The following is a 26,182-nucleotide window of genomic DNA, read 5'->3' as shown; positions in this document are numbered from 1 at the left end:
ATGAATTTTCACATTCTTGTAATCGTCGCCACCATCATAGGAAGAAGTAGTAGTCAGCTGACATTGAGTGCCTGTAATACAATAGGAGAAGCGCGGCGACCAGATGTCACTGACATCGCGGTGACATGTGGCACCGACTCCATCAGTCTGGCAATCCAAGCCTGCCCTGTCGTCTACACCGGCTACAACGAGTCACTGATGATCGTGAACCATCATACGGAGGCAGCCTGCAGGGGAACCCTGGATACATCTGTATCTCCACCCGTGGTGCGTTTCAACTTCCCCTTGAACAATACCCATGCCTGTGGAAGTCACTTCAGGACCACCAGCGCTGCCGGCACAGGGGTGTTCTCAGACTTCTCCAACATCCAGACAGTCAACGTCAGTGGCATTGTGCGATCCTCTGATCCCACCACAGGCACAATCACCTACAATGCGGAGATGAAGTACTATTACTCCTGCGCCTACCCCTTAGAGTACCTGATCAACAACACCCAGATCGATGTGTCAGCCTCCTCTATCGCATTGAAGGACAACAATGGCAGCTTCATCAGCACCCTGCGCCTGGAACTGTTCAGCGATTCTGGGTACACAAGCCCCCTGGTGATGCCAGAGAATGGAATCGAGCTGAGGACCAACGTCTACGTGGAGGTGAAGGCCACCAACTTGACAGGCCAGTACAACGTACTCCTGGACCGGTGCTACGCCTCAGTCTCCCCGCTTCCTAGCAACTCCACCTTCTTCAACCTGTTAATGCCCTGCGAGACTGAACAGCTCACCACCATCATCGAGAACGGCATGAGCCAGAGCGCCCGCTTCTCCTTCCCGGCTTTCCGCTTCCAGGAGCAGCAGAACGAGACCGTCTCCACCTACTACCTGCACTGCATCACCCGGCTATGCGAGGTCAGCACCTGCAGCACCTTCATGCAATGCAACAACAGAAGAAGAAGAAGAAGCACGGAGGACGAGCCAGCCGACTTGTCCCACCTCCACACCATCTCCTCCCCGGAGATCGTCACTCAAGAAAGAGTCATCAAAGGCCAGACCAAAACACATGATGAGAATTCGTCTGCTGGGCTTGGTGCTGCTGTAGGTGTTTTAGCTTTTGTGTGTATTGTTGCCCTGTGCATCGCTGCCGTCTTTTACAAGAGGCTCAGGAACTAAAATCAAACCTCCTTGAGCTGAAGGCGGGATAATGGGGCATCAGGCTATAGGCTAAATACTGTCTTTTGAGGTGTACCATATCCGCCAGCTTGTCTAACTTTTGTGGTTGAGGACAGGGCTTGGTTCATCTCACTGTTGTTTGTTGGGGAAGATATTAGTTTGTCCGTCATCATAGGCTAAACCGTGTAGGACTATTTACATTTTAGATGAAGAAGGAATGTGATTGAGATGTTTAGATAGATGTTGGTCTAGATGTTAAGTGTTTTTAATAGCAAAATTTGGAAATGCACAAAAGCAAAGGCTGTAAGTGTTAATGCATGTAAGAGCTTCATAAGCTTTTACTTGATTAAAAAAAAGGAGGAAAAGGTAGTTGGAAGGAAAATATAAAAGAGGTTCATGAACCCAGTTTCAATATGTGAAAGTTTGTGGAATGTTTTGAAAGGGAATGTACCTTCCAAAGTGTTACTGTTTAATTTATTGAATTTCTCATTTTGCTTGAAAAAGAAAACCATAGCAAATAAGGCATATAGTTTGCACTTTATATTACTGGAAGTGTATGTAATACCTGTGTAATTACTATTATTATTACTATTAATCAGGAATAAGATGTGTGCAATTACCGTACATCTGATGTACAGTAAGGTTACTGCCCAGGAAATATACTTTCAAGAATAAAGAATAAATGTTACACTTCAGTTATCTTGACTCATTTCTTTTCCACACTTTGAGGTACGATTGGACAATAATTGCACTGCCTGCAATGTTGCTCGTGAGTAGCTAATCTTCAACAATCTTCATATGTCTTTGCACGGATACTCCTGGGAGGCCAAGGAAGAACCTCAAAATGTTCACACAAATGGGCCAGTTATAGCGTGACCAGGAGGCCGAATTTTGCAAAAATGATTCTTTTATATTACTCCTACAGATTTTGTCCAAACCTCACGCAAATCGGTACACATTATCTTTTCATATTCCATCCTGATAGGCTAAAGTTTGTGGGAGTGGTCCGTTTTGCACAAAATGCCAGAAAGCAATTGTCCAATTGCCGTGAAACTTTGCATACACATTTCGACTAGGCCAAGGGAGAACCTCTAAATTGTTCAAATCGGCCTCATGCTGGCTCTACAAAAGCCAACTTCACGTTTTGGTGTATAACTGTGCCTAACATTTTCATTTGATATTTTAAAGTAAAGAAAAAATATATTGTATGAGAACACTTTCATTCACTAATCAAGTGGATATAATATTCGATATTTAAATGTTTAAAAAAATCTGTAATTTTGTAAAAATGGTGCAAATGTCTTTTTCAAATGACATGGAACCAACAGGACTACAAAATGTACATTTTAACAAACCTGATACATGGCTTTAAAATATCATTTTAAAATATTCGTCTTTCCATCTTTGTCACTGACCCATAAAACTTTTCACTAAATCCATGTTCTGAACAGTAACTGTTGTGTGCCTGGGTAGCATGTTTAATGAAGCATGCACCTTTGATGCATGTTCGATACCGGGCAATGCCAGCTCAATGTATGAGTAGCCCACCGGGGATAAATAACTGATCGAGACCAAGCCTCAAGTCTTTGAGGGGCAAATCCACGTTTCTGACAGTTGTAATGAGAGTTCATGCATTAAGTTATACTGAACTTAAATACAAATACATTGGACATAAAAAAAGACAATAACATTGTAATACTAGTCATTAAGCTACTAATATAGACTGAAGTAATTAAAGGGGGTCATGTTTGCATGTTTGGAATTGTAACAGTTGAAATCAATAATATGTCAGTATTACGATATTAACCTGCGGGCCGCATTAAGTGAAGGTGGGGGCCGCCAGTTGCCCACGTATGTGCTAGGTGTTCCCAAGGACACCAGTTCGAACCCCATTTTTGACCCCAAGATAGATAGATATACATTTTATTGATACCGAAGGAGAAGTGTTGAATATATAACATACAAAACATCAATAGAAAGCAGCAAGTCTATACGTTTGAAGTTAAAAATCCTATGGGGACACAGTATCAAAATAAAAGACAAGTTAAAAAACACAACTATAACTATTATATCATTTAGCTGACCCCCCCAGTGATTCATTGTACAGTCTTATGGCCCTTGAAATGGCCCTAAAGCATGTTTTGAAGGCTGACATCCAGAACACTACTTTAAGGAAGCCTGACCGTGATGAAACGAGGTGCATGGTGGCTCACAGTGTTAAAACACTCTACCCGTTCTCTTGGTCCTGGGTTCAAATCAAAAGTGAAAGTCCTGCATTGAAAATGCCACTTCGAGTGAAAGTGCAAAAGTATTGGCATCAAAATAATCCTCGAAGTACCAGAAGTAAAAGTACTCCATTATGCAGAATGTACCATTTCACAAGTTGGTTCAAAAGTGAAGTTGGTTCAATGTCATATAGAGCTTTAACCCATTAAAACCGTGAAAGCATCGGTGTCATTATGGATTTTTGCTTTGGTTATAAAAAAAATAGCAGATATACAAGCTCACAGGGTGTCACTTCCTGCCGCGCTGCAAGCTTGTACATCTGAAAAGTTTTCAAGATTCAAGATCATGTGTCTTGCATGGTTGTATGTGAATGTGTTAACTCAGTCACAGCCGGAATAAATAAATCATCCACTGCCAGCGATTTTTCGATTTTCTTACCTTTTCAAGTAGTCATAGAATATGTATTTATCACCTGATCATTGCTAATCACGGAGGGTTTCACTGTGCTTCCACAAAAAACGTCTCGCCAAAAATACATAGTAAAACAGAGGATTTCCCAAATACTTTAACCAGGAAGTGAATGGAGCAGTAAATCTTTGGATAACATTATCTCCTGGTGTGCAAAATGTAATAAACTGACAAAAAAAAACACAAAAAGCCGTCAAAGTCGTCCTTGGCAGTCTGGGCCTTTGGGAAAAAAATCGTCAAAGTCGTTCTATGGCAGTGAATGTGTTAAGTGTCTGTACAAAATGCATTCAGTTCAGAGTTTTATTGAAAATAAATATATCTTTATTTTTTATTCTCGTCATCTATAGGGGGTTGACTCCTCCCAACAACCACAGGTACAGTTAAGCACATGAGACATATACAAACATTAATAACACATCAGTAGAGCAGTGGTTCTCAAACTTTCCCCCCCAAATTAATGCGTGTTTGGCCGCGGACCCCCCTCTGAAAATATTTTGTGCCGAGGAACAAAGTGAGCTTGCAGATCGGCCATTTTAAAATAGCATATATATATATATATATATATATATATATATATATATATATATATATATATATATATATATATATATATATATATATATATAGTGGTTAAACTGATTTTTATGCCATATTAAATAATTTCGCTGGAGCCTCGGTACCCATGGAACCCCCTCAAAGACCCCGCCTTGAGAACCACGGCAGTAGAAGGCAGTAGAACAGTCATCACATCACTGAGCAGGAAACTCAAAGTTATTGTAATATTGTTGTACAGTATATCGTAGTTTTGTAGTACAATATACTGTAGCATTGTTGCTCAGTATATTGTTGCATATTAGTACAATATAATGTAGTAGTGTACAACAATATATTGTATTGTTGTACACTACAGCATAATGTAGGCTAGTATTGTACAGTATATATTAGTATTGCAGTATACAGTTGGACAGTATATTGTAATTAATGCATTGTGTGTGTGTGTGTGTGTGTGTGTGTGTGTGTGTGTGTGTGTGTGTGTGTGTGTGTTGTTAGTCGGTTCTTAAATATCGTCGATATCGGGTAGAAACCTTGTATGTCCATATTTCAACCTTTTATGTTGCAAGTTAATTCCCTGCTTTGTCGTACGATGGTGTCACCAAATATTTGCAAAAACAGCAGATATACAAGCTCTCAGCACGAGTGTCGTGAGCTTGTAGAGCTGCTATTTTTTAATGTTTGAAACAGAAAGTGGTTAAGTGTGTCCGTGGGTTTTATAAACATTTAACCAATGACAAGTATTACAGGAGTTTGTGACTAAATAATAACTGCATTGGATCCATTGGAACACAGGTTATTCTTTCTATTTCCTAAAATGTACGGTTTTGGACCTAAAAGGTTTCCACCTGACAGTGACGATATAAGTCTGTTGATGACATTAAAACGGCTCCTTATTTTTGTAGTATTTAGTACACAGATCGATTTCTATTACTGCTGGTTTATATCCTACCGGGACCTCTAGTACTGCTGGTTTTACATCCTACCAGGACCTCTAGAACTGCTGGTTTTCTATCTTACCAGGACCTCTAGAACTGCTGGTTTTCTATCCTACCAGGACCTCTAGTACTGCTGGTTTTACATCCTACCAGGACTTCTAGTACTGCTGGTTTTATATCCTACCAGGACCTCTAGAACTGCTGGTTTTCTATCTTACCAGGACCTCTAGTACTGCTGGTTTTCTATCCTACGAGGACCTCTAGTACGGCTGGTTTTCTATCCTAACAGGACCTCTAGTAGGGCTGGTTTTATATCCTACCAGGACCTCTAGTACGGCTGGTTTTCTATCCTAACAGGACCTCTAGTACTGCTGGTTTTCTATCCTACCAGGCAAACTAGTAACCTGGTACTGGTGCTAGTTTAATATCACCAAAGTACCGCTGATTTTGTATCTTTACCAGGATAAAATGTGATTCTTTGCATGACTTACTTGTTGTCGTCATTTTATCAGGTGAATGTAATTAACTTCCTGGTAGGATAGAAAGCAGTAGGCTACAAGTAGATATTTTGGAGCAGGGCTGGTGACTGTAATTGAACACCGGCTTCGAATGCTATCAATGCATTGAATGGGAGATTATCACGTTTTATCAGACAATTTAATGGGCGAGTAGGCGACATACTGACCTACCCGCGATTTATCAGACCATTCATTGGGCGTACTGGATGGAGCTACTGACCTACTCGGAGGCAGAGCAGTCCCCACAACATGATTTACGATTAGCTAGCAAACTATCCTCTAGCACAGTGATTCTCAAACGTTTTACTTTAAAGGACTACCCCCCCCCCCCATTAGTGGGCCACAGACCCCCATAACTAAGGGTGTAAAAATGACAAAAGGAACCAAATGGACCCATAAGGGTCCATTTGGTTCCATTTGTGAACCCTCAGAGTTACAGACCTGTAATGATAAATTTGGTTCCTAACTATCAATCTAGCTGAGGACCCCCTGGAACCCCTCAAGTACCCCTGGTGGTCCCCAGACCACACTTTGAGAACCACTGTTTCAGCAACATCAGCTCAATAGATTATTTTGTTCCGATTAGATTGGATTAGTTTGGTCTGCTTTAGATTGATTAGTTTTTTGTCTGGTTAGACAGATTAGTTTGGTCAGCTGAGATATACAGTATTAGTTGGATCTGGTTATTGATAGATTAGTTTGGTCTGGTTAGATGGATTAGTATCATAATCCTTGACTGAAACCAGAGGCGATACAAAATGAAACAATATTGTCTATCTACAGTATCTCAACATTTACACCCTGTTTACAAATAGACAAATGTTAAAACATAAATTTAATAATGAAATATTTTACATTTCTAACAGTTTACTCCCGGAAAGAAAAAAACAAAAAAAAAGACAGGGAGTAAATCACAACTCCATCACTCCATTTCCTCAAACAGAGCACTGAACTCAACTCCTTTTTAGGGATGAAATGGTTATTGCACGAGGCAAAGAGACAGACAGACAAACAGACAGACAGCAGAATGTGTTGGAATGTAAGCTAGACAGTATTTGACTTTTAGGTTACAACATTTACAAGTAATCTTCAGCTAGAAGATGTTTTAGTAAGACGTTTTAACATATCCAAACAAACTAATTATGTCTTATAAAAAGCATTTCAACATGACAGACAACGGACGTTTGACAGTGAAGACAGTAGCAGCACAAACTATGACCGAGTCTGGGTTAAATATGCTCTAATTAGTACTGCAATAATCATCATTTACTATTGTTATTACTGTACACAAAGACATGACGCCAACATGCTAACGGAGGTTAGCACAAACACTGCGTGCTCCACCATAATAATTATGGGTCGTTTTAACGGTACGACCAGGCCACACCCTCATCGCTGTCACCATGACAACGACCAGGCCACACCCTCATCCCTAACCATGACAACATACTTTAACCTCCAGCTGACTGACCTTTCACCTCTCAGAGCACAACCTAACTTCACACACTTGACACAAATCCTGAACTGTAGTGAACTGTACTATACTGTAGCGATTCTCAACATTTGTTATGGCAATTTGTTACAATATTTTATCTCTGGGACCCCCAAACTACACTCTAAAATCCAGTGTTCATTTAACTCAGAGTTACAGATCTGTAAGGGTCCCATCTGGACCCCTGGTGGTCCCCGGACCCGACATTGAGAAACAGTGCTGTGCAGTACAGTACTGAACTACACACAGTAAAGAAATCTACAGTAACTGTACAGCATTGGACTATAGTGTATGTACTGTACAGTATTGTGGTCTGACTGGATGGTTAATGCTGATGATCAGGTTACATGGTATAAGGTCTGCTGGCACTGGAGTTATGTTCTGGTCTATATGGAATGCTCTGATATCAATGGAATGTTCTGGTATCAATGGAATGTTCTGGTATCAATGGAATGTTCTACTATAAATGGAATGTTTTACTATAAATGGAATGCTCTGGTATCAATGGAATGTTCTGGTCTACATCTGGTATAACTGTATGTTCTGGTTTAAATGGTATGTTCTGGTGGAACCACTACATATGGTATGTCGTGGTTTTAGTGGCGTTACCAGAGGATGTGCAAAGATGATGAACTATAATGACCACAAAAAAAAAAAGTGATGGTCCTCAAAAGTCACATAATCCACATCCCACGCACACACACACTTCCTCCAACAGTCTGTTTAACACAATCTACAAAACCTCCTGCACTTTGATTCTAGTTACTATGATAAGCTGGTACTTTCAGAAGTACCATAATCACCAATTACAACAACCAACTACAGTAACTCTCTGTGTTGTAGTATTATATTGTTATAGTTGTGTTGTCAGATTTTGTTGGGTTGTGACATTGTACTGTGTTGACACTAGAGGGTAGCACAGTCCACCCGAAACCGAAAACCTGAGAGGGCTCGGGTACGGGTTACAACTATTAGAATTGCTGCGGGTCTCGGGTGAGTGAATCTGAAATGGTGTGTTGTAATAATGTTCTAAAATCCATATCGCCTCTTCTTGCATATCGAACGAGCCATGCTTAACGTTAACAGGCGATTGAAATTTCAAGTGCCCTGCAGTGCAGTGCAAGCCTAAACACCAAGGAGGTTTTCTTTAAGTGAAGCACAAACTACAAGGGAAAGTAAAATGAGCAAAAGCCACCAGGAACATCATATTAGTGGAGTGCTTTTGTGGCTATTATCGACGGGGACTGGAAGAAAGTCGGCGAAAATGTACTCCCTTCAACGTTGGAACGCACTCCTAAGGTTGAGTGCAGCCAAGACAGGTACGTCTCGTCTCAACGCAGCTCTCTGACTGAGACCTATGACTGATTCATAATTGTTTGCGTGCCGCGAATAGCCGGCCTACAAGCTCACAAGCTGTCGAATACGCGACGCCTTGTGAGCTTGTAGGTCTGCTATTCTCAGCCGTTCCAGCCGTGCGACGGGGCATAAATTAGGCTCAACTACAGCTACAGTGGAGGGGCGACACTGAAAGACACAGATAGGGCTACTCAATGGTGAAAAGTGCATGGTTTAACAAAGCCTTGTTGAAAATATAATTATGTAATGTAACCTGTGCACCGGCTCCAATTAACGGGGCTAGACACGGCAAGGTCCGTTTCGGACCGGGTCTAATAATCTCAAATTATCCTTGGGTCTGTTTCGGAACGGGTAAAAAAAGAATTGGACCCATCTACCCTCTAGTTAACACATTGTCTTGTTGTCACATTGTGTTGTCATATTGTGTAGTTGTGTTGTGTTTGTGCCCAGGCTTGGTCATAGTTGACTCTCTTCAGTTTTGTAGACATACAGTGTTTATTTTGTACAGTGCTGTTGCTAAGGGCTGTGGTTACTAGGGAAGTAGTTACAGGAGGTTGTTGCCCTTGACTACAGGGGTTCTCGGGTTGCCAGGGGCGATCTCTGTGGTGACATGACGGCCAGCAGGTCATGGAGAATCTCCTGACGGATTTCGTCTGCAACACTCCGTCTGATCTGCTCGCGCGCATACGCGCGCACACACACACACACACACACACACACACACACACACACACACACACACACACACACACACACACACACACACACACACACACAAGATAAGAGGATAGGCACAGGTAAAAAATAAATGAGGAAATTAAATCTGCAAGCAGCAATGACGGGCCCTAGCACCTTTATCCACACCGGGATGCCTGTTGAAGTTAAAAGGTGTTGCATGTAATAAAGCTAAATAAAATGTCATGACTGAAACATTTTGTCAGGCCAAGTTCTAATTTGTGACACAAAATGGTGTGGCGTGGGGAAACGGCTGTGAAACCTCACTAAAATAGAGACACAGCGAGCGATATTTGATGGTCGGACATCATTGCGGCACACGTTGTCAATGGAAGAGTAGTTATTATTTCAATGAAATGGATTAGTTTGATAAAGTGTTGCACCCCAAATAACCAGTAGACAGACCTCTTGAATAAGCTGCTGGAGTTCCTCTGCCATCAACCCTCCAACTCTCCTCTCCTGTCCTCCTCTCGCCTCCTCTCCTTCTCTCCTTTCCTCTCCTCCCCTCGCCCCCTCTCCTTCTCTCCTTTCCTCTCCCCCCCTCGCCTCCTCTCCTCCTTCTCTCGCCTCCTCTCCTCCTTCACTCTCCTCCTCTCCTCCAGTGTCCTCTCTCTCCTGGCTGGGCATGTTGGGGCGAGGGGGAGGGGCGGGGGTTATGTTGATTGACGCTCTGTACACTTCCTGCTTCTGCTCGCCGCCTGCCCTCACTGGACTAGAGGAGCGGGAGGAGGGGCCCGTGGCTGTGGAAGGGGTGTGGCTTTCGTCGTCGAGCTCTGATTGGAGGAAAAGCTGCTCTCTCAGCAGGTCTGATACCTGGATGGAAAGTCAGACAGACAGACAGGTTTTACAAGAGAAAACTAAAGAACCAACAGGCTTCACACGTCACTGTGTGTGTGTGTGTGTGTGTGTGTGTGTGTGTGTGTGTGTGTGTGTGTGTGTGTGTGTGTCCGTACCGGTTCCATGGCTCTCAGTGCTGAGGAGGTAGACAGATCATCAACACTGCTGCCCTGGAGGACAAGAAGAGAACAACAGAAAACACAGGAGTTGAAGACAATTACGTGTTGCAGTTCAGCATCTGACCAGCAGATGGCAACACAATACTGTTGTTTTTCTAACCTAGCAGGAAAGGTGACACACACCAAAGGTTGTGATGAGGTGTTGATCACTAGGATTAAACTTGAAATAGGGGGGGGGGGCTTTGTTTCCCAACCTTTTATCCGTGGAGCCCCACTTTCTTACATCTGACAGATGTAAATGTAGACTATTATTGTGTACACTGCATGTGGACACATAAACAATTTACAATTGTGTGTGTGTGTGTGTGTGTGTGTGTGTGTGTGTGTGTGTGTGTGTGTGTGTGTGTGTGTGTGTGTGTGTGTGTGTGTGTGTGTGTGTGTGTGTGTGTTACCAGGGGGTGGCTGTGTAGTCTGTCCTCCAGTTGAAATTCTAGTTCCTGCAGTTCGCGTCTCACAGCCGACCTTAGAGCCTGCAGCTGATCTGCCTGCAGTCTGAACAGAGGAACACATTTACCTTGTTACATACAGTATACACAGAACCTAATGGTTTTAAACTGGCCTTCATTTACCTCGTTACATACACAGAATCTACTGGTTTAAACTGGCCTTCATTTACCTCGTTACATACACAGAACCTACTGGTTTAAACTGGCCTTCATTTACCTCGTTACATACACAGAACCCACTGGTTTAAACTGGCCTTCATTTACCTCGTTACATACACAGAACCTACTGGTTTAAACTGGCCTTCATTTACCTCTTTACATACACAGAACCTACTGGTTTAAACTGGCCTTCATTTACCTCGTTACATACACAGAACCTACTGGTTTAAACTGGCCTACATTTACCTCGTTACATACACAGAACCTACTGGTTTAAACTGGCCTTCATTTACCTCGTTACATACACAGAACCTACTGGTTTAAACTGGCCTACATCTGCTCTCAGTGTAAACAGAGGAACAAACAAACCCTGACACATATCGGCAGCAGAGAAGATGTGTGTGTGTGTGTGTGTGTGTGTGTGTGTGTGTGTGTGTGTGTGTGTGTGTACCTGTCAGCAGGACTCAGGTGTGTGTAGACAAGTGCCTGCTGTCTGATGATTGACAGCTCCAGATCCATCATGTGACTACGGAATTCACACAAGCTCTCCCTCTTCTGCTGTAACTCTGCCAGAGAGGACTAGAGAGAGAGAAAGAGAGAAAGAGAGAAAGAGAAAGAGAAAGAGAGAGAGAGAGAGAGAGAGAGAGAGAGAGAGAGAGAGACACAGGGAGGGGGAGAGAGAGAGAGACAGACAGACAGACAGACAGACAGAGAGGGAGGGAGGGAGGGAGAGAGAGAGAGACAGACAGACAGACAGACAGACAGAGAGTTAATACGGTAGTTGAATATTCTCAAGACAATGTTTGCAGAAACAGAAATGCATTGTGGGTTAGGATGTACCTGTTGGGTGGATGCGCCTGATCTAGGATCAGTGAACAGGTCTGATGGTGTGTCTGGTCTCTGGACAGACAGACAGACAGACAGACAAACAGACAAATAAATATACTGAATATACCTCTGGCTAAATGTCAACACAGATGAGAACTTAAGGCCTGCACTGTCTGCTACCGACTATTGACTTGGTGACTACTGACCACTAGTATTGTTTACTGTTGTTGTGGTTCCATTATAATTCCTATATCAGTGGTTCTCAACTTGTGGGCTGGGGCCTACTGGTGGGCCGTGAGGATACTGCAAGTGGTCCAATGAATAATAGGCAAAATACTAAGATTTTAATGATAATATAACATTAATATATTTTTTAAATTAATGTAAAAATGTGTTTTTTTTTTCTTTAACATCTTGAAAAAATAGTTTTCATTGTGATAGCGTTAAATAGGAACTTATCCTAAGTTAGTCCCTCTGATCCGAGCCGCAAGACAATCGATTGATTGATCACATGCGCTGAAAATGCACGCAGCCCACCCATCTGACCACTGTTGGGTGGGCCGCAAACAACTTTCTAGATTTTCAAGTGGGCCCTGATCCCGAAAAGGTTGAGAACCACTGCCCTATATAAGATTTATTCACAGACAAAAGCTCTGCTGAATTTAACTCAAACAAACAAACAGGTCTGTAATCATCACTTACTACTTACTACTTTACCTGCACTCGACACAATCATCTCATGTCATCACTTATAATTTTAGACATAGCTAAAAACACATATTATTAGTCTTTATTGTAACATCTCACTTCCTAAAACATTTCTTCACAAACCTAAAAAAAACCTCTTTCCCATTTTAAAAATGGGATAATTTTAACTTGATTTAGTGGGTAATTTATTTGAATATGGCCTTGGAATGACAGAAGAAGCGAGGGATTGATCTTCCTGCATGGTCGTGAGAAAGATGGACCGCACATAATCAGCTGACGTGATTTAACAACATATTTAAAGATTAATTTCACTTATGACTTTAACTTATCTGACGTGAAGTAACAAAGCGTGTGGCTGTGAAGGTACTGCACTGGGTCACATATTAGGTTAACGGATGTCTGGTTCCACACGCATTAGACATATCAATAATGATATAAATACTTTATTACATAATGCTGTCCTTTCTTCAGTTATGTTCTGGTACTAACCTGGTGCAGAGTCTGAACTGCTCCTCTGATGTCATGCAGAACTCGCCTCAGTTGCATCTCTGTACTTGAAGCTAAGCCTGGGGCTACGTTAGATCCCTGCCCAGGGTACAGGCCCTGTCCTGGGGTTAGAGTAGATCCCTGCCCAGGGTAAAGGCCCTGTCCTAGGGTTAGAGTAGATCCCTGCCCAGGGTAAAGGCCCTGTCCTGGGGTTAGAGTAGATCCCTGCCCAGGGTAAAGGCCCTGTCCTAGGGTTAGAGTAGATCCCTGCCCAGGGTACAGGCCCTGTCCTGGGGTTAGAGTAGATCCCTGCCCAGGGTAAAGGCCCTGTCCTGGGGTTAGAGTAGATCCCTGCCCAGGGTAAAGGCCCTGTCCTGCGGCAAGAGGAGAACCCTGCCCAGGGTACAGGCCCTGACCTGGGGCAGAAACAGGGTGGGGGTAGTGGCCGTGGGGTGCGGGTACGTGGAAGGCAGGGTAGGGATTCAATCCGTAACCGTGATACCCAGCGTAAGGTGAGGTATAAGGAGCCAGGTATGGCGATGACTGGTGATTACCATAGCCATGATGAGGCATTGTGGGAGTTGTAGGCTGCTCCAGGTTGGAGAGGCTGCCATGGTGAGACATGATGGGGGTTGTAGGCTGGTGGAGGAAGCCATGATGGGGTATAGAGGGGCGGGGATAGTACAGCTGGTTTGGTAAGGACTGGTGGTGAGGTGATGTGTAGTAGGGGTGGTTATTGTAGTAATGGCTAGGGTGTTGCCTGGTGGAGTTAGAGGTGTTAGGGTGGGGGTGATGTGGAGTGCTAGTTTGGGGGTCCCAGGCAGAGCCACGGTTGGAGGGAAATGGATCGCACATCGGCAGCCGCGAATTCGAATTCCAAACGGAATGGTGATTTTGATAGGCTGCGGGGTGGTGATGCAACTGGCCAGGCTGACTCTGACTGCAGAGATTGGGGACGCTCTGGGTGCTCCAGGAGTGGGCGGGGCCTCCCAACGGCCTCTCCAGCCAATCGGTATGCGGCGGGCTGGAGCCCTGTAGCGAATAGGACGATCGCGTGAGATGCTTCCTCCGCGTGAGGTGGGATTTAGGGAGGACGCCGTGCGAGAGAGTTTCCCCGTGAGGCTCAGATGACGATTGGACGGCGGGGATCTGAGAAGAGGCGGGGTTTATGAAGAGGGTAGAGAGATGATTGGTTGGCTCTTCGCCGGAGTGCTGTGGGGCGGAGACACTGGCAGACGAGCCCCTCCCAACCTGGATCCTGAGAGAGGACACCATCCTGGATGCAGGGCAGTCACCATCAAGACGTTTTAGTTAAATTAAATTACGATTATTGATTTAATTGTGTTTTAGGCATTGAATGTTGGAACATATAAATCAAAATGACACTTCTGTTTGCCTTTTAGGATTTGTAAACAGAAATTGCATAGGGCAGATATGACAAATTACTACATGATCAGTTGAACCCCAGCATCCATATTCTGGGGGGAACCTTAGCCCAAGAATAGCAGATCTACAAGCTCAAAACGTTGTGAGCTTGTAGAGCGGCTATTTTTAGCGGCGCTAGCCGCTCTATACCTTTAGGTATAGAGCGGATATTAGCCCTCTATGCCTGGCTTTTGCGTCAACGTTCTGATTGGTCAGGTGCGCCAACGTTCTGATTGGTCAGGTGCGTCAACGTTCTGATTGGTCAGGTGCGTCAACGTTCTGATTGGTCAGGTGCGCCAAAGTTGTGATTGGTCACTATTCATGACATCACTATGATGTCATGAATATAGAACTCGATGTCTATATAAACGATGACAATGACTTCATCTTATTATTCATTTGGCTAAAGTCTCCGTCTAGGTAAGTTATTTAAAGTTAATATGACGAATAGAAAGAGAAAGATACAAGAACAGATGAAGGGTGAATGTATAGAAAGTCTGAGTTCGGGACCCAGTCATCCGTTATGACAGAATGGTTTGATAGAGACGATCGAGAATCCAAGAGTCCGTTAAGGTTCTGATTGGTCAGGCCCGTCAAGGTTCTGATTGGTCAGGCCCGTCAAGGTTCTGATTGGTCAGGCCCGTCAAGGTTGTGATTTGTCAGGCAAGGGGACTATTCATGACATCACTATGATGTCAAGGTTTATTTTTTATTTCCTCATGTTTTTTTTTGTATATATTTTTATTTGGCTAAAGTCTCCTTCTAGGTAAGTTATTTAAAGTTAGATCCTCAATTTAACTTTATCTGTCGTCGACGCTCTGATTGGTCAGACCCGTCAACAAAGTGATTGGTCAAGCTTCACATGACACATGGCTATAAACACATTATAAACACATATCGATGACATAATGTATTCAAAGGCGCCGCTACCTTCACACAGGGTGTGATTTTTTAGTACAGAGCCAACTCAGATCCAAAGACTAGGGGGTTTTAAAGGAAAAAAATACAAAAATATACAAAGAAATGGCTGACTATGACGGTACTAATAACTATTGGTACCGTCAATAATTATTTATAAAGTAAATAAATAAATACTGTACTATATGGCCAAAACAGGCCATGCATTTAATAATTTAAATAATTTAATATGAATATTTTTCAACAGTAGAGCTAATACAGATGAATGGAACCGATTCTGGCGATTCTTATGCAAAAAATAATGGCGATCAGGCGATTAAGGTAATATAATTGTGACAGGCCTTACCTGGACGGACAGAGGGAGGAAGAGGAAGGGAGAGACATTGACCTCTGCAGAGTAGGCGTTCCTCTCCCTCTGCCTGGCAGATGGAGGGTCAGGGAGTTGTGGTAGCGCTTGGCTCGCTCCAGCGCCTGTTGGACCAGCAGGGCTGAGTAACTCGAACTCTCAACCTCCTCCTCAGAGCCGTCTGACGCAGCTGTGGACTGGGTGGTCTGCAACGAAATAGCGAAAACTAGAATTTAAAAATAATTTTACTAACTAAAATTATAGAGAAAATGTCCTTAGTTTTAGTGCATCAAAAAACTTCAAAAGTAGCAAAATGAATGTGATGCTTCGTTGTGATTTTTGTAATTTTTCTGACCTTGTTGAATCTTGACTCTGTCTAATCAATATTCCAATAAAAAACTAAAACTATTAAAACTAATTCTAATTTTTCACAAAATAAAAAAATCAAAGTCAAATCGAAATAAATATGAACTAATAACCTGGGTCTGCGTTTCGGACTGGGTTCCGGCGTGTCCGGTCTGACCCGCCTCCTCAGAACTACCAGTCCCATCATGCACCTGGGCTGCTGACTCGAACTCCTCCCGATCCTCTTCTGTGTCGGCCAGCCGTTCGAACGCCGGCTGGTCCACGGCGAGGGGCGTGGCCACGTCATGTGACGCGTGCGAGGTCACAGTGGTCTCGCTGTCGCAACTGTCACTGCTGTCCTGCACCTGGTGGGCGGATAATTTATTAATTCAAGTCATTTTGTTGGCTAGTTTGTCAACAAATTGATGTCAATTCATTAAGATTATTATGGTCGGTTTCTCAGTTCCATTACTACACACACACACACACACATGCACACGCACACACACACACACACCTTGAGGTAGCTGTTGGAGTCAGTAGATGGGTCCTCAGCAAAGCCACTACTGTCTGACTGTTGACTGACTGTCCTTATCAACCCTGTCACAGAGACACACACAAAATGAAATATATTATTATCCACAAATAACAACCAAGCCTCTATAGTCAATTTAATTATCAGACAGCTACTGTACAAAAGATTTACAGATATGTTGGCAGTACATTGTTTGTCTGCTTGGCTTACATAAGGCTTTGATCTAATAAGACAATAGTTGATTCTATCTTTTACTTATTATTAACTCCTTATCCAATAAAACTTTAAATTAAATTGGCCCAGACATCAGTCGGGAACACACAGCTTGGTGGGAGTGAGGGAGTGAGGGTGTGTGTGTGTGTGTGTGTGTGTGTGTGTGTGTGTGTGTGTGTGTGTGTGTGTGTGGGGGGGGGGGGCACCCTAGAAACCCAGTGCCAACATATCACGGGCCATAAATATATACCTTCTGTTAGGAAGTCCCATACATACATTAATTTGGATACATGACATGTAGACGATATAACTCAAAGGTCATGAGCCAGTGTTCTCAAAGTGGGGTCTGGAGATCCTTGAGGGGGGTTCCAGGGGGTCCCCAGCTAAATTACTGACATTTCGGAACCAAATGGGCCATAACGGATCTGGCCTTACGGGTCCATTTGGTTCCATGTGTACACTCTCAGACTAAACACTGAGAAAAAGCAAGTAAGTAGCCTTGGGAACCAATGGTTCCCGAGCCATGTGGCCCATACGGCAGGAGCCTTATCTCCTGCCTCTCCTATTTCTGTAGCGTGGTGATGCGGCTTGATGTACAAGTACAGTACATCCCCCAGCCATGATGTACAAGAACCCCCCCTGAAAATGACACTAGTATGACACTAGTATGACTTAAAGGTGGGATCCCATTAAAGTTGTATCAAAGGTTTGTGGCCAAATGCATATCAAACTGGGGGTCCTTGAAATAAGTATGCAAAGTACTGTCATAAGCAATAGGTCCTAAATAAACCAATGGACTGAATCAACTCAAACAAACAGACCCACTGCTGTGGCAGCATGGTCTCAAACAAAGGGGGCTGAAGGGGGCTGAACATGACACGCCCAGCCCTCCCCCGAATATTATAATATTCAGATACCATCGTTGTCGTACCATGTTGTTTACTCTGATCTTGCACTTTGTAAGAGTGTCTTGTATTGAATGATCAGGGGGTTGGCGGTTAGGGATTCGGGATTCAGAGGTTGAGGTTAGAGGTCAAGGGCTGTGAGATGGAGATTAACTCACCACTGGTTCTGGAGGTGCTGCGTGTCTCATCTTCATTACTCAGTACCTAAAAACAAACACACACACAATAACCCAACCACACACACACACACACACACACACACACACACACACACACACACACACACACACACACACACACACACACACACACACACACACACACACACACACACACACACACACACACACACACACACACACACACACACACACACACACACACACAATACGAATATTACTATCATTAAGGGGCAGCCATAGCTTAGTGGGTAGAGAGACTGTGGTAATCAGGAGGTTACCGCTTCGACTCCCGGACTACCCAATGTATTTGTCAAAGTGTCCCTGAGCAAGACACCCAACGCATCACGGATGCGTTGTGAGCTTGTAGATTGTTTATTTTCGCCATGCAACGCCATCGTCGTCCGATTAAGTATAAATCGAGCTTAAGTCTCTGATGAATTGCATTGAGGACATAACCTTTGACCTTCAGCTTACCTCCTCCATTTCAAAGGAGTCCTTGGTCTCTGTACGCAGCTGAGTAAGATGAGGGTGGAGCAGGGGCGGAGCTCTCTGTCTGATCTCCTCTGTCTGATTGGCCGACAGTGGTTGATCCTCCGTCTGATTGGCTAACCGTGGTTGATCCTCCGTCTGACTGGCCAAACGTGGTTGATCCTCCGTCTGATTGGGTGACCGTGGTCGTTCCTCCGTGTGACTGGCTGATTGTGGTTCCTCCTTCCCATTGGCTGCTGAAGTGGCGAGTCTGTCTTCTGGCCTGTAGGGAGTCAGCTTTTAATAACAGGTCTAATCACTGGTTTCACTGGTAATGTGTCAGTAGACTGGGTGTGTTTACTGGTCTTGTGTCAGTGGACTGGTTGTGTTTACTGGTGTGTCAGTAGACTGGGTGTGTTTACTGGTGTGTCAGTAGACTGGGTGTGTTTACTGGTGTGTCAGTAGACTGGGTGTGTTTACTAGACTTGTGTCAGTAGACTGGTTGTGTTTACTGGTTGTGTGTCAGTGGACTGGGTGTGTTTACTGGTCTTAGGTCAGTAGACTGGGTGTGTTTACTGGACTTGTGTCAGTAGACTGGGTGTGTTTACTGGTCTTGTGTCAGTAGACTGGTTGTGTTTACTGGTTGTGTGTCAGTGGACTGGGTGTGTTTACTGGTCTTAGGTCAGTAGACTGGGTGTGTTTACTGGACTTGTGTCAGTAGACTGGGTGTGTTTACTGGTCTTGGGTCAGTAGACTGGGTGTGTTTACTGGTTGTGTGTCAGTGGACTGGGTGTGTTTACTGGTCTTGTGTCAGTAGACTGGGTGTGTTTACTGGTGTGTCAGTAGATTGGGTGTGTTTTTTGTTTTGATTACAGAAAAGGGCATAGAAAGACACAGCATAGAAAGACAGACTGAATTACATATATGTATATATTTTTTTTTTCCGTATCCCCCCTTTTCTCTTTTCTCCCCATAACCCCCCCACCCCAGAGGACTATGACCATACTGTCAACCAGACAAACATTGCATTATGTCAAAGGCTAAGTAAAGGAAACACAAGTAGAAAATAAATCCAAATAAAAATAGAATAACATAACCAGAAAAATTATAATAAAAACTAATAAAAATAAGACTGGGTGTGTTTACTGGTGTGTCAGTGGACTGGGTGTGCAGCACAGTGATTCTCGACCTTTATAATTTGAGGGTGAATAGGGTCACCCCAGTCAAAAAAAAAAGTCTGGACACACTACTGGACCCCGGGTGGTCCTTGGACGCGACGTTGAGAACCAGTGGTGTAGCAGTGTAAAATTAAAATATAAACACTTATTTATGCATCTAAAAATATGGACTCTTCACATAATTGGAAGACTATGGCCCGATTAAAAGTGGAAGGTGGGAAAAACGTATACATCTTTGTCCGTCTGTCCTGTACCTGTGGTCTGTCAGATCGTCCGTTTCCTCTTTCGACGACCCGTTGCTCTCCTCGGTAACGGTGGCGAGGACGCAGCTGTCCTTTCTGAGGGCCACCCTGTGGTGAGCGTCGGTACCGCTGCCATCGGTGTGCATAGCGTGACCGTTGACCGGGGCGATGTTGCTGTGTCCTGGGTGTGGGTGTGTGTGTGCGTGGGCGGGAGCTGTGTGTGTGTCCGGCGGGGACTGGCTCAGCAGGTTGTGTTTGCTGATGGTTTTCTTGAGGATCCTGGCCACGTTCAGAGCAGAGTTGTTCCTCCTCAGAGGAGCCGGCAACGCATCCCCTCCCCCGATCTCTTCTCCTCCTCTCTCCTCTCCTCTGTCCTCTCCTCCTCTGCCGTCCTCTCGTACTAGCAACACAAGATAAAGTGGGTTAGGAAAACGTAGGTTAGGAAAACGAAAAGTAGGGGTGAAACAGTTAATCGAAATAAGGGATTTAACCTGTTAACAATCCGCGGTCTCTCCCGCGGGGACCTCGGACGTTTTTGCATTTTTCAGACAAACAAAAAAGTGTACACAAATCTGTGTGTCACCTACATAGGCAAGTTATATACCATTTTAAAAAGGTACAGGTCTTGTGATTAAAATGATGCAACGTACGGTACGGTACAATCAATGCCGAAGTCCGACATACAAAAACAAACAAACATTCACAAAGCTGCAGCGACTTTCAAAGTTGAATTCTACTCCACCGATATGAAATATTTCTACAAAAATTATGTTCTTACTTCGGGGAAGAGTAAACATGATCAGTCCAAACCACGTCCAAACCACGTTTTTCTGTCGAGAAACCAACAGTAACCCTCATAGGGCATAGCAGTGGCGGCCATTTTGTGGTTCCACAACAAAAAAGGCCATTCATTTTTCCCATAGAGATTTCCAAAAATAAGTATATCAATTATTTTAAGCCTAGAATCAAGCCATCCAGGCTCCAAGTGAATCATGACTATAAAACATTTGATTATGTGAAAAACATTTTTTTTAAACGGCAAAACAAAGTGTATTTATTAAATATAGTATATCATATAAATAAATATTTGTCTCCGCCAGGAGATTATGTTTTGTAAAAAAATACATATTTAGCCACCTGCCCGAATGCCCCTGCCCACTGTAAAAAAAAGATCGCGAAAATTGCTAAAACTATAGAAAGCAGTAAATGGAAAAAAAATGACACTCTTTTATTTACTTTAATTACAAGCTAAAACATAAACCTTGGTTGTAAAAACACAAAGTTGTCCTTTAATTATACTTCAAACATATTTTTTACTATTTTACTTAGTATACGTATTTATTTAACAATGTAACTTCAATTTGTAGGAAGCTTGTGTAGCGCACGGGATTCGAACCCGGGTTGGGACTGTACCTATGTTCCCCAGGTCCTATGTTCCCCGGGTCCTATGTTCCCCGCTTTCCTAGGGAGAGCGGGGAACATAGGACCTAACCTAAACCTAACCCTAACCTTAGCGGGGGAACATAGAACCCGGGGAACATAGGGATGACCCCCCTGGGTTTCCCGTATGGAAAGCCAACCTAAAGGAGAATTCCCCCTTGGCCAGGGAAGATACTAGGCTTTTTGGTCATCAGGCGGAGGCTCTGAGCCGCCACTACTAGACTCGCCCCTCCTTTTGACCTCCCCCACCGGGAAATCCGATCCGGGTCGCAGCACCATAGCAACGCCCGGGATTCAAACCTGGGTCTATGTGGTGGTATAGTGGTTAGCTCGATTCCCGGGCGTTACACTTGAACAAAATAATTCCGCCCAGTCATTAATACTTGGTGGCTGTGATGTGACAAACTGGAAGTTGAGTAGGGTTCAAGGTGAAACTTTGTAGCTATGCTGCATCTGCTGTACCATGGTTATGGGATTTATTTTTGTGTGGGGGGGGTGCGGGTTGCCTTGGTTACCTTGGTCCCTGGAGCCGATTCGTTGGACCGGGTTTCCAGACACCTGGCTGTACATCTGAAGGAACTCATTAGCTACTGTTGTCAAGACCTCAATCTGACGGAAACGACCTGCACACACACACACACACACACACACACACACACACACACACACACACACACACACACACACACACACACACACACACACACACACACACACACACACACACACACACACACACACACACACACACACACACACACACACACACACACACACAGAGAGAGACAACAATTAGCAGACATTTTAGTTGTACTTAATTTTCATTAAATGGGTTGGTCAAATCCGATTGGTTGATAGGTGTGGTATAATAATAACCAAGTCCAATGTATTAGTACAGGTCTATACAAACAAAACATTAGCTCACAACGCCGACCTATATTGTTTTATATTATTTGAAAATGTCTTTTTTAAAACAACATTGGGATGGTCAGTTATGCAGCCGATGTGTCACGATTTTTAAATAAGTATAGTAAACCAAAAGAAATCATGGATTATTTAGATTTCTCCTTTGCTTTGTTTGAATGATGAACTTTCTAATTACCAGAACTATCCAGTAGAGGGGGTTCTAATACAAGCGCGTCAATGAATAAATCAGTGAATACAAGAAAGTGTCAGAACAACAGTTGTCCTTCATCACTGTCAAGCTGGCGCCCCTATTTTGGGCATGTCATTATAGGTGGAAAAAGACCTGTTACAAACCCGTGCTGGCTTAATGCAAGGACTTTAAGTGCTGCAGCACTGGAAACCAACCTTGGGGGTGGGCGGGCATCAAATGGCAGGGTAAAGGTGAAAGAAGACGAGATTATGCATCTCACTATCCTCCAATAAAAATAAATAAAAAAAGACTCATATTGTCGAAAGGGAGAAACGTTTTTTTTCCAGAAAACTTCAAATACATTTTATATGGTGTTTTTATCGGCCTCAGGTCTATATATATAGCAGATTCACAAGCTCACAATGCATTTTGTTGTGTAGATCTGCATTTTTTTTGCAAAACACCACTGCAAGAAGAGCTTAAAGGAGAATTCCGGACTACCTTTTCCTTACCTTTTATATGATATTATTATGTCCTAGGACGAGTGGTACAGTAGAAAAAAATCATAACTCCATCCCGAGTCCACCGTAGCTAAACACCCAAGTGTTTATAAAAAGGTAAGAAAAACGGTAGTCCGGAGTTCTCCTTTAAGTGGTGGTTAACCCCATGAACCCTAGTGTCCGTACTCTGGGGTGAACATTCGTCAAAAATAGCAGATCTGCAAGCTTACAACGCATTGCAACTAAGTATATATACCCTATTTCAGTGGTTCCCAAACTTTTTAGCTCAAGACCCAAATGAGATATTTTATGTCTCCCCGGGAGCCAAACTGTTGAATAGCTGATCTACAAGCTCACAAAACAGTGGGTCCTGACCCACTGTTTGGGAACCATTGCCCTATATACATTGTTGACTGGAGTCCCCCCAGGGGCATATCTATACTAGGACATCTCTTATTTTAAGTGGTTGGGGTGGTTTAAGTGGTTAACAGGCAGGGTACATTCCAGTAGTAAATGTAAATGTTGCATAGTAACCACCTTGTTTGTGCAGACAGTCAGGGACTACTTATTAAGAATTATTGTGGTAGTGAAATTGTTATTAATGACATGTTGCCGTATTTGGCTTGTGTTGGCATAACTCACTCTCTGACATACAGTACATTGTTGAAAAACGTCCCTTGGGTGTGATAATAATGATAATGTATTTCATAGTTATTAATAGTTAGCAGTCAGTAGTAAGAGGTTTAGGGCTGTAATAACTTGCCAATAGAACTGAAATAGTTAATGGGATATTTCATTATCAAACACTTCCAAATTGATCCTTACAGGTCTGTAATTCTGAACACATAACATTACATTACAGTCATTTAGCAGACGCTTTTATCCAAAGCGACTTACAATAAGTGCATTCAACATAGGTAGGGAACGAAACTACTAATCACCAGAAGTCTTAAGTGCATTTTCTGCAAAAACAAGCAGCCAAGAGTATACACATGGATGTACCGGTCTATGTGGTTCCATTTGTTCACTCTCTTGCTCGGAAACAAGCAGTTCAGTGTGGTATGGACTAGACTTGTCACAATTATTACATAATCGTCTAATCGCAATTATTTGAGATATTCACAATTTTTTTGCATAATCGTTTCCATGTAGAACATTTTTTACACATTTTCAAATATAAAAAAGAAAATAGCAGAAATAGCAGATCTACAAGTTTACAAGGCGTCACTTTGTGACGCGTTGTAAGCTTTCTGCTATTTTTACATTATTAAATGTGTCAGAAATGTCTTTGTATATTTAAGTTATTTGTCATATCTGCCCTGTGCAGATTACGAAGCCTATAAGGTAAACATAAATTAAATGTACCGCTTAAATCGCAATTATGTGTGTGACAATTATCGTCAACTTAGTGTCAACGCAGTGTGTAGGGGCCCTTAAATTTGTAATCGTGACAGCCCTAGTATGGACACTATTAGACATGCTTCTGTGCGTTCTCGTGTACTTTTACGTTGTCTTGCTTGCACTATGCTTTCACTGCTGAAGGTGTAAATTGTAGGTTGCATTATCTTATTTATATATATACATTTTCTTTTTCTTTTTTTGCCACCTCACTGATGGTGTTGCTTTGACTGTGATTTATTTCCATCATGCTGTATCTGTAGTACTTATTTTTTCTTGCCCTGTGATCTGTATTTAACTACTGTACTACTGTCTTTGGTGACTAGAATTTCCCCAGCGGGATCAATAAAGGTCTTACTCTCAGAGTACTGGGGGTCCTTGAAATTAAAACATTTGAGAACCTAGCAATGATTACTATCAGAATATAGTGCTATTTAACACTTATTTTAACAACAAAATTGGGAGAAATAAATTATCACATACTGCACCTTTAACAAAGAGTTCATAAATGATCAGCAGCAAATAAATAACTAATAGTCAGTCAAACCTCAGAGCATCATGGGAATGAAACAGGAAGTGCTGATGACACATTTTCTCTGTTTTCTTTCTATCATTCCTTTTTTCTCTCTCACACACACACACTCTCACCATCCCAAGAGACAGAGCTTACATAACACATCTCGCACACACACACACACACGGCTGGGGAAGCAGTGGATCAGTACTGAGAATACTAACTAGTATGAGAGAGTAACTGTGTGTGTGCGTGTGTGTGTGTGTGTGTGTGTGTGTGTGTGTGTGTGTGTGTGTGTGTGTGTGTGTGTGTGTGTGTGTGTGTGTAATACTGTGTATGTTGTATTTACATGTATGTATGTGCATGTATATTGTGTTTGTTTGTGTTTATCACTACTGTAGCTTTAAATGTGACTCAGAGAATTGGCAGAACAGTCCTGTGTGCGTGTGTGTGTGTGTGTGTGTGTGTGTGTGTGTGTGTGTGTGTGTGTGTGTGTGTGTGTGTGTGTGTGTGTGTGTGTGTGTGTGTGTGTGTGTGTGTGTGTGTGTGTGTGTGTGTGTGTGTCCTTGCCAGGACAAAGCTGGTTCTGTTAAGGCAGTTTGACAGCCATGCAGGCAGGAGCACACAAAGCCACCTAAAGCCTCTCACATTCACTGTCCTGGCAGCCTTCAAAGACATTTGTACACTTCAAACACTTATAACTATAATAATAATAATAATAGAATATATTAAATTATTTGTAATTAAGTCCTAAAGTTTGAATCGGGTGGGTAGTACCATCTGTGGGTGGGCAATCTGCAATATTGGCCTTTGAAAATGCAATATCTATATCGAACCGATATCAAAATAATATATGTTGGTTTTAGTCAATATTTTATTTTCATAATATTTATTTATGTTTGAATGTGAAGCTGAAAAAGCATTTTGTGATGAAAAAGGCTGCAGATGCAATATCAGTGGTGTCTGGAGAAGCTTTCCATAGGGTCAACAAGTGGGAAAATTATTAAAAGGATCTCTGGCTAATACGCCTTATCACATTATAATTGCCCTCTATAACAAACATTTTAAATTAAAAACACCTTAATATTTTATTTATTTTAGAAATTATTATTATTTCATTTTTTATTCAAGTCAGACACACTCCCGTCGCAAGTTGATGATGTCATTTATCCATGTGAGGGAATGTACGGAATGCATGTGATAACTAAAACAAAATTCTTATGCTTTCTAAGGTTAACAAAATATAAACAATATTTTGAATAAGTTGTAATCTGTCCATGCATTCCACAAGGCTGGACCACACACATGGACAAATTACATCATCAACTTGCGACAGGTGTTGATCCCTTGAGTAAACGATGAACTATTTCTAAAATGTATACAAT

At 42.7% G+C, this 26,182-nt stretch overlaps 2 protein-coding genes across 2 annotated transcripts in view; one reads left to right on the top strand and one right to left on the bottom strand.

The window, feature by feature from the left end:
• Nucleotides 1–1,164, top strand: LOC311064263 (zona pellucida-like domain-containing protein 1; the record flags this gene model as incomplete). Its single annotated transcript, XM_084084097.1, has 1 exon — nucleotides 1–1,164. One exon carries the CDS (start codon nucleotides 1–3, stop codon nucleotides 1,162–1,164), a length of 1,164 nt encoding a protein of 387 aa, XP_083940223.1.
• Nucleotides 1,165–4,844: 3,680 nt separating this feature from the next.
• Nucleotides 4,845–26,182, bottom strand: part of itprid2 (ITPR interacting domain containing 2) — a 45,804-nt gene continuing 24,466 nt past the window's right edge. The window contains exons 11-24 of the mRNA XM_084085159.1: nucleotides 21,805–21,912; nucleotides 19,862–20,249; nucleotides 18,436–18,712; nucleotides 17,938–17,983; nucleotides 16,644–16,726; nucleotides 16,261–16,491; nucleotides 15,782–15,987; nucleotides 13,096–14,368; nucleotides 11,911–11,970; nucleotides 11,522–11,649; nucleotides 10,858–10,957; nucleotides 10,403–10,456; nucleotides 9,855–10,262; nucleotides 4,845–9,386 (exon numbers count right to left, since the gene is read on the bottom strand). Of these exons, the coding sequence (XP_083941285.1) occupies nucleotides 9,282–9,386; nucleotides 9,855–10,262; nucleotides 10,403–10,456; nucleotides 10,858–10,957; nucleotides 11,522–11,649; nucleotides 11,911–11,970; nucleotides 13,096–14,368; nucleotides 15,782–15,987; nucleotides 16,261–16,491; nucleotides 16,644–16,726; nucleotides 17,938–17,983; nucleotides 18,436–18,712; nucleotides 19,862–20,249; nucleotides 21,805–21,912 (3,467 nt within the window). The 3' untranslated portion in view covers nucleotides 4,845–9,281. The remainder of the gene's footprint in view (nucleotides 9,387–9,854; nucleotides 10,263–10,402; nucleotides 10,457–10,857; nucleotides 10,958–11,521; nucleotides 11,650–11,910; nucleotides 11,971–13,095; nucleotides 14,369–15,781; nucleotides 15,988–16,260; nucleotides 16,492–16,643; nucleotides 16,727–17,937; nucleotides 17,984–18,435; nucleotides 18,713–19,861; nucleotides 20,250–21,804; nucleotides 21,913–26,182) is intronic.

This window comes from Gymnoscopelus microlampas (assembly GCF_963454915.1).
Source record: "Gymnoscopelus microlampas genome assembly, chromosome: 17".
In the NCBI taxonomy this organism is placed as follows: Eukaryota; Metazoa; Chordata; class Actinopteri; order Myctophiformes; family Myctophidae; genus Gymnoscopelus; species Gymnoscopelus microlampas.
This window is presented reverse-complemented; position numbering and strand designations above follow the sequence as displayed.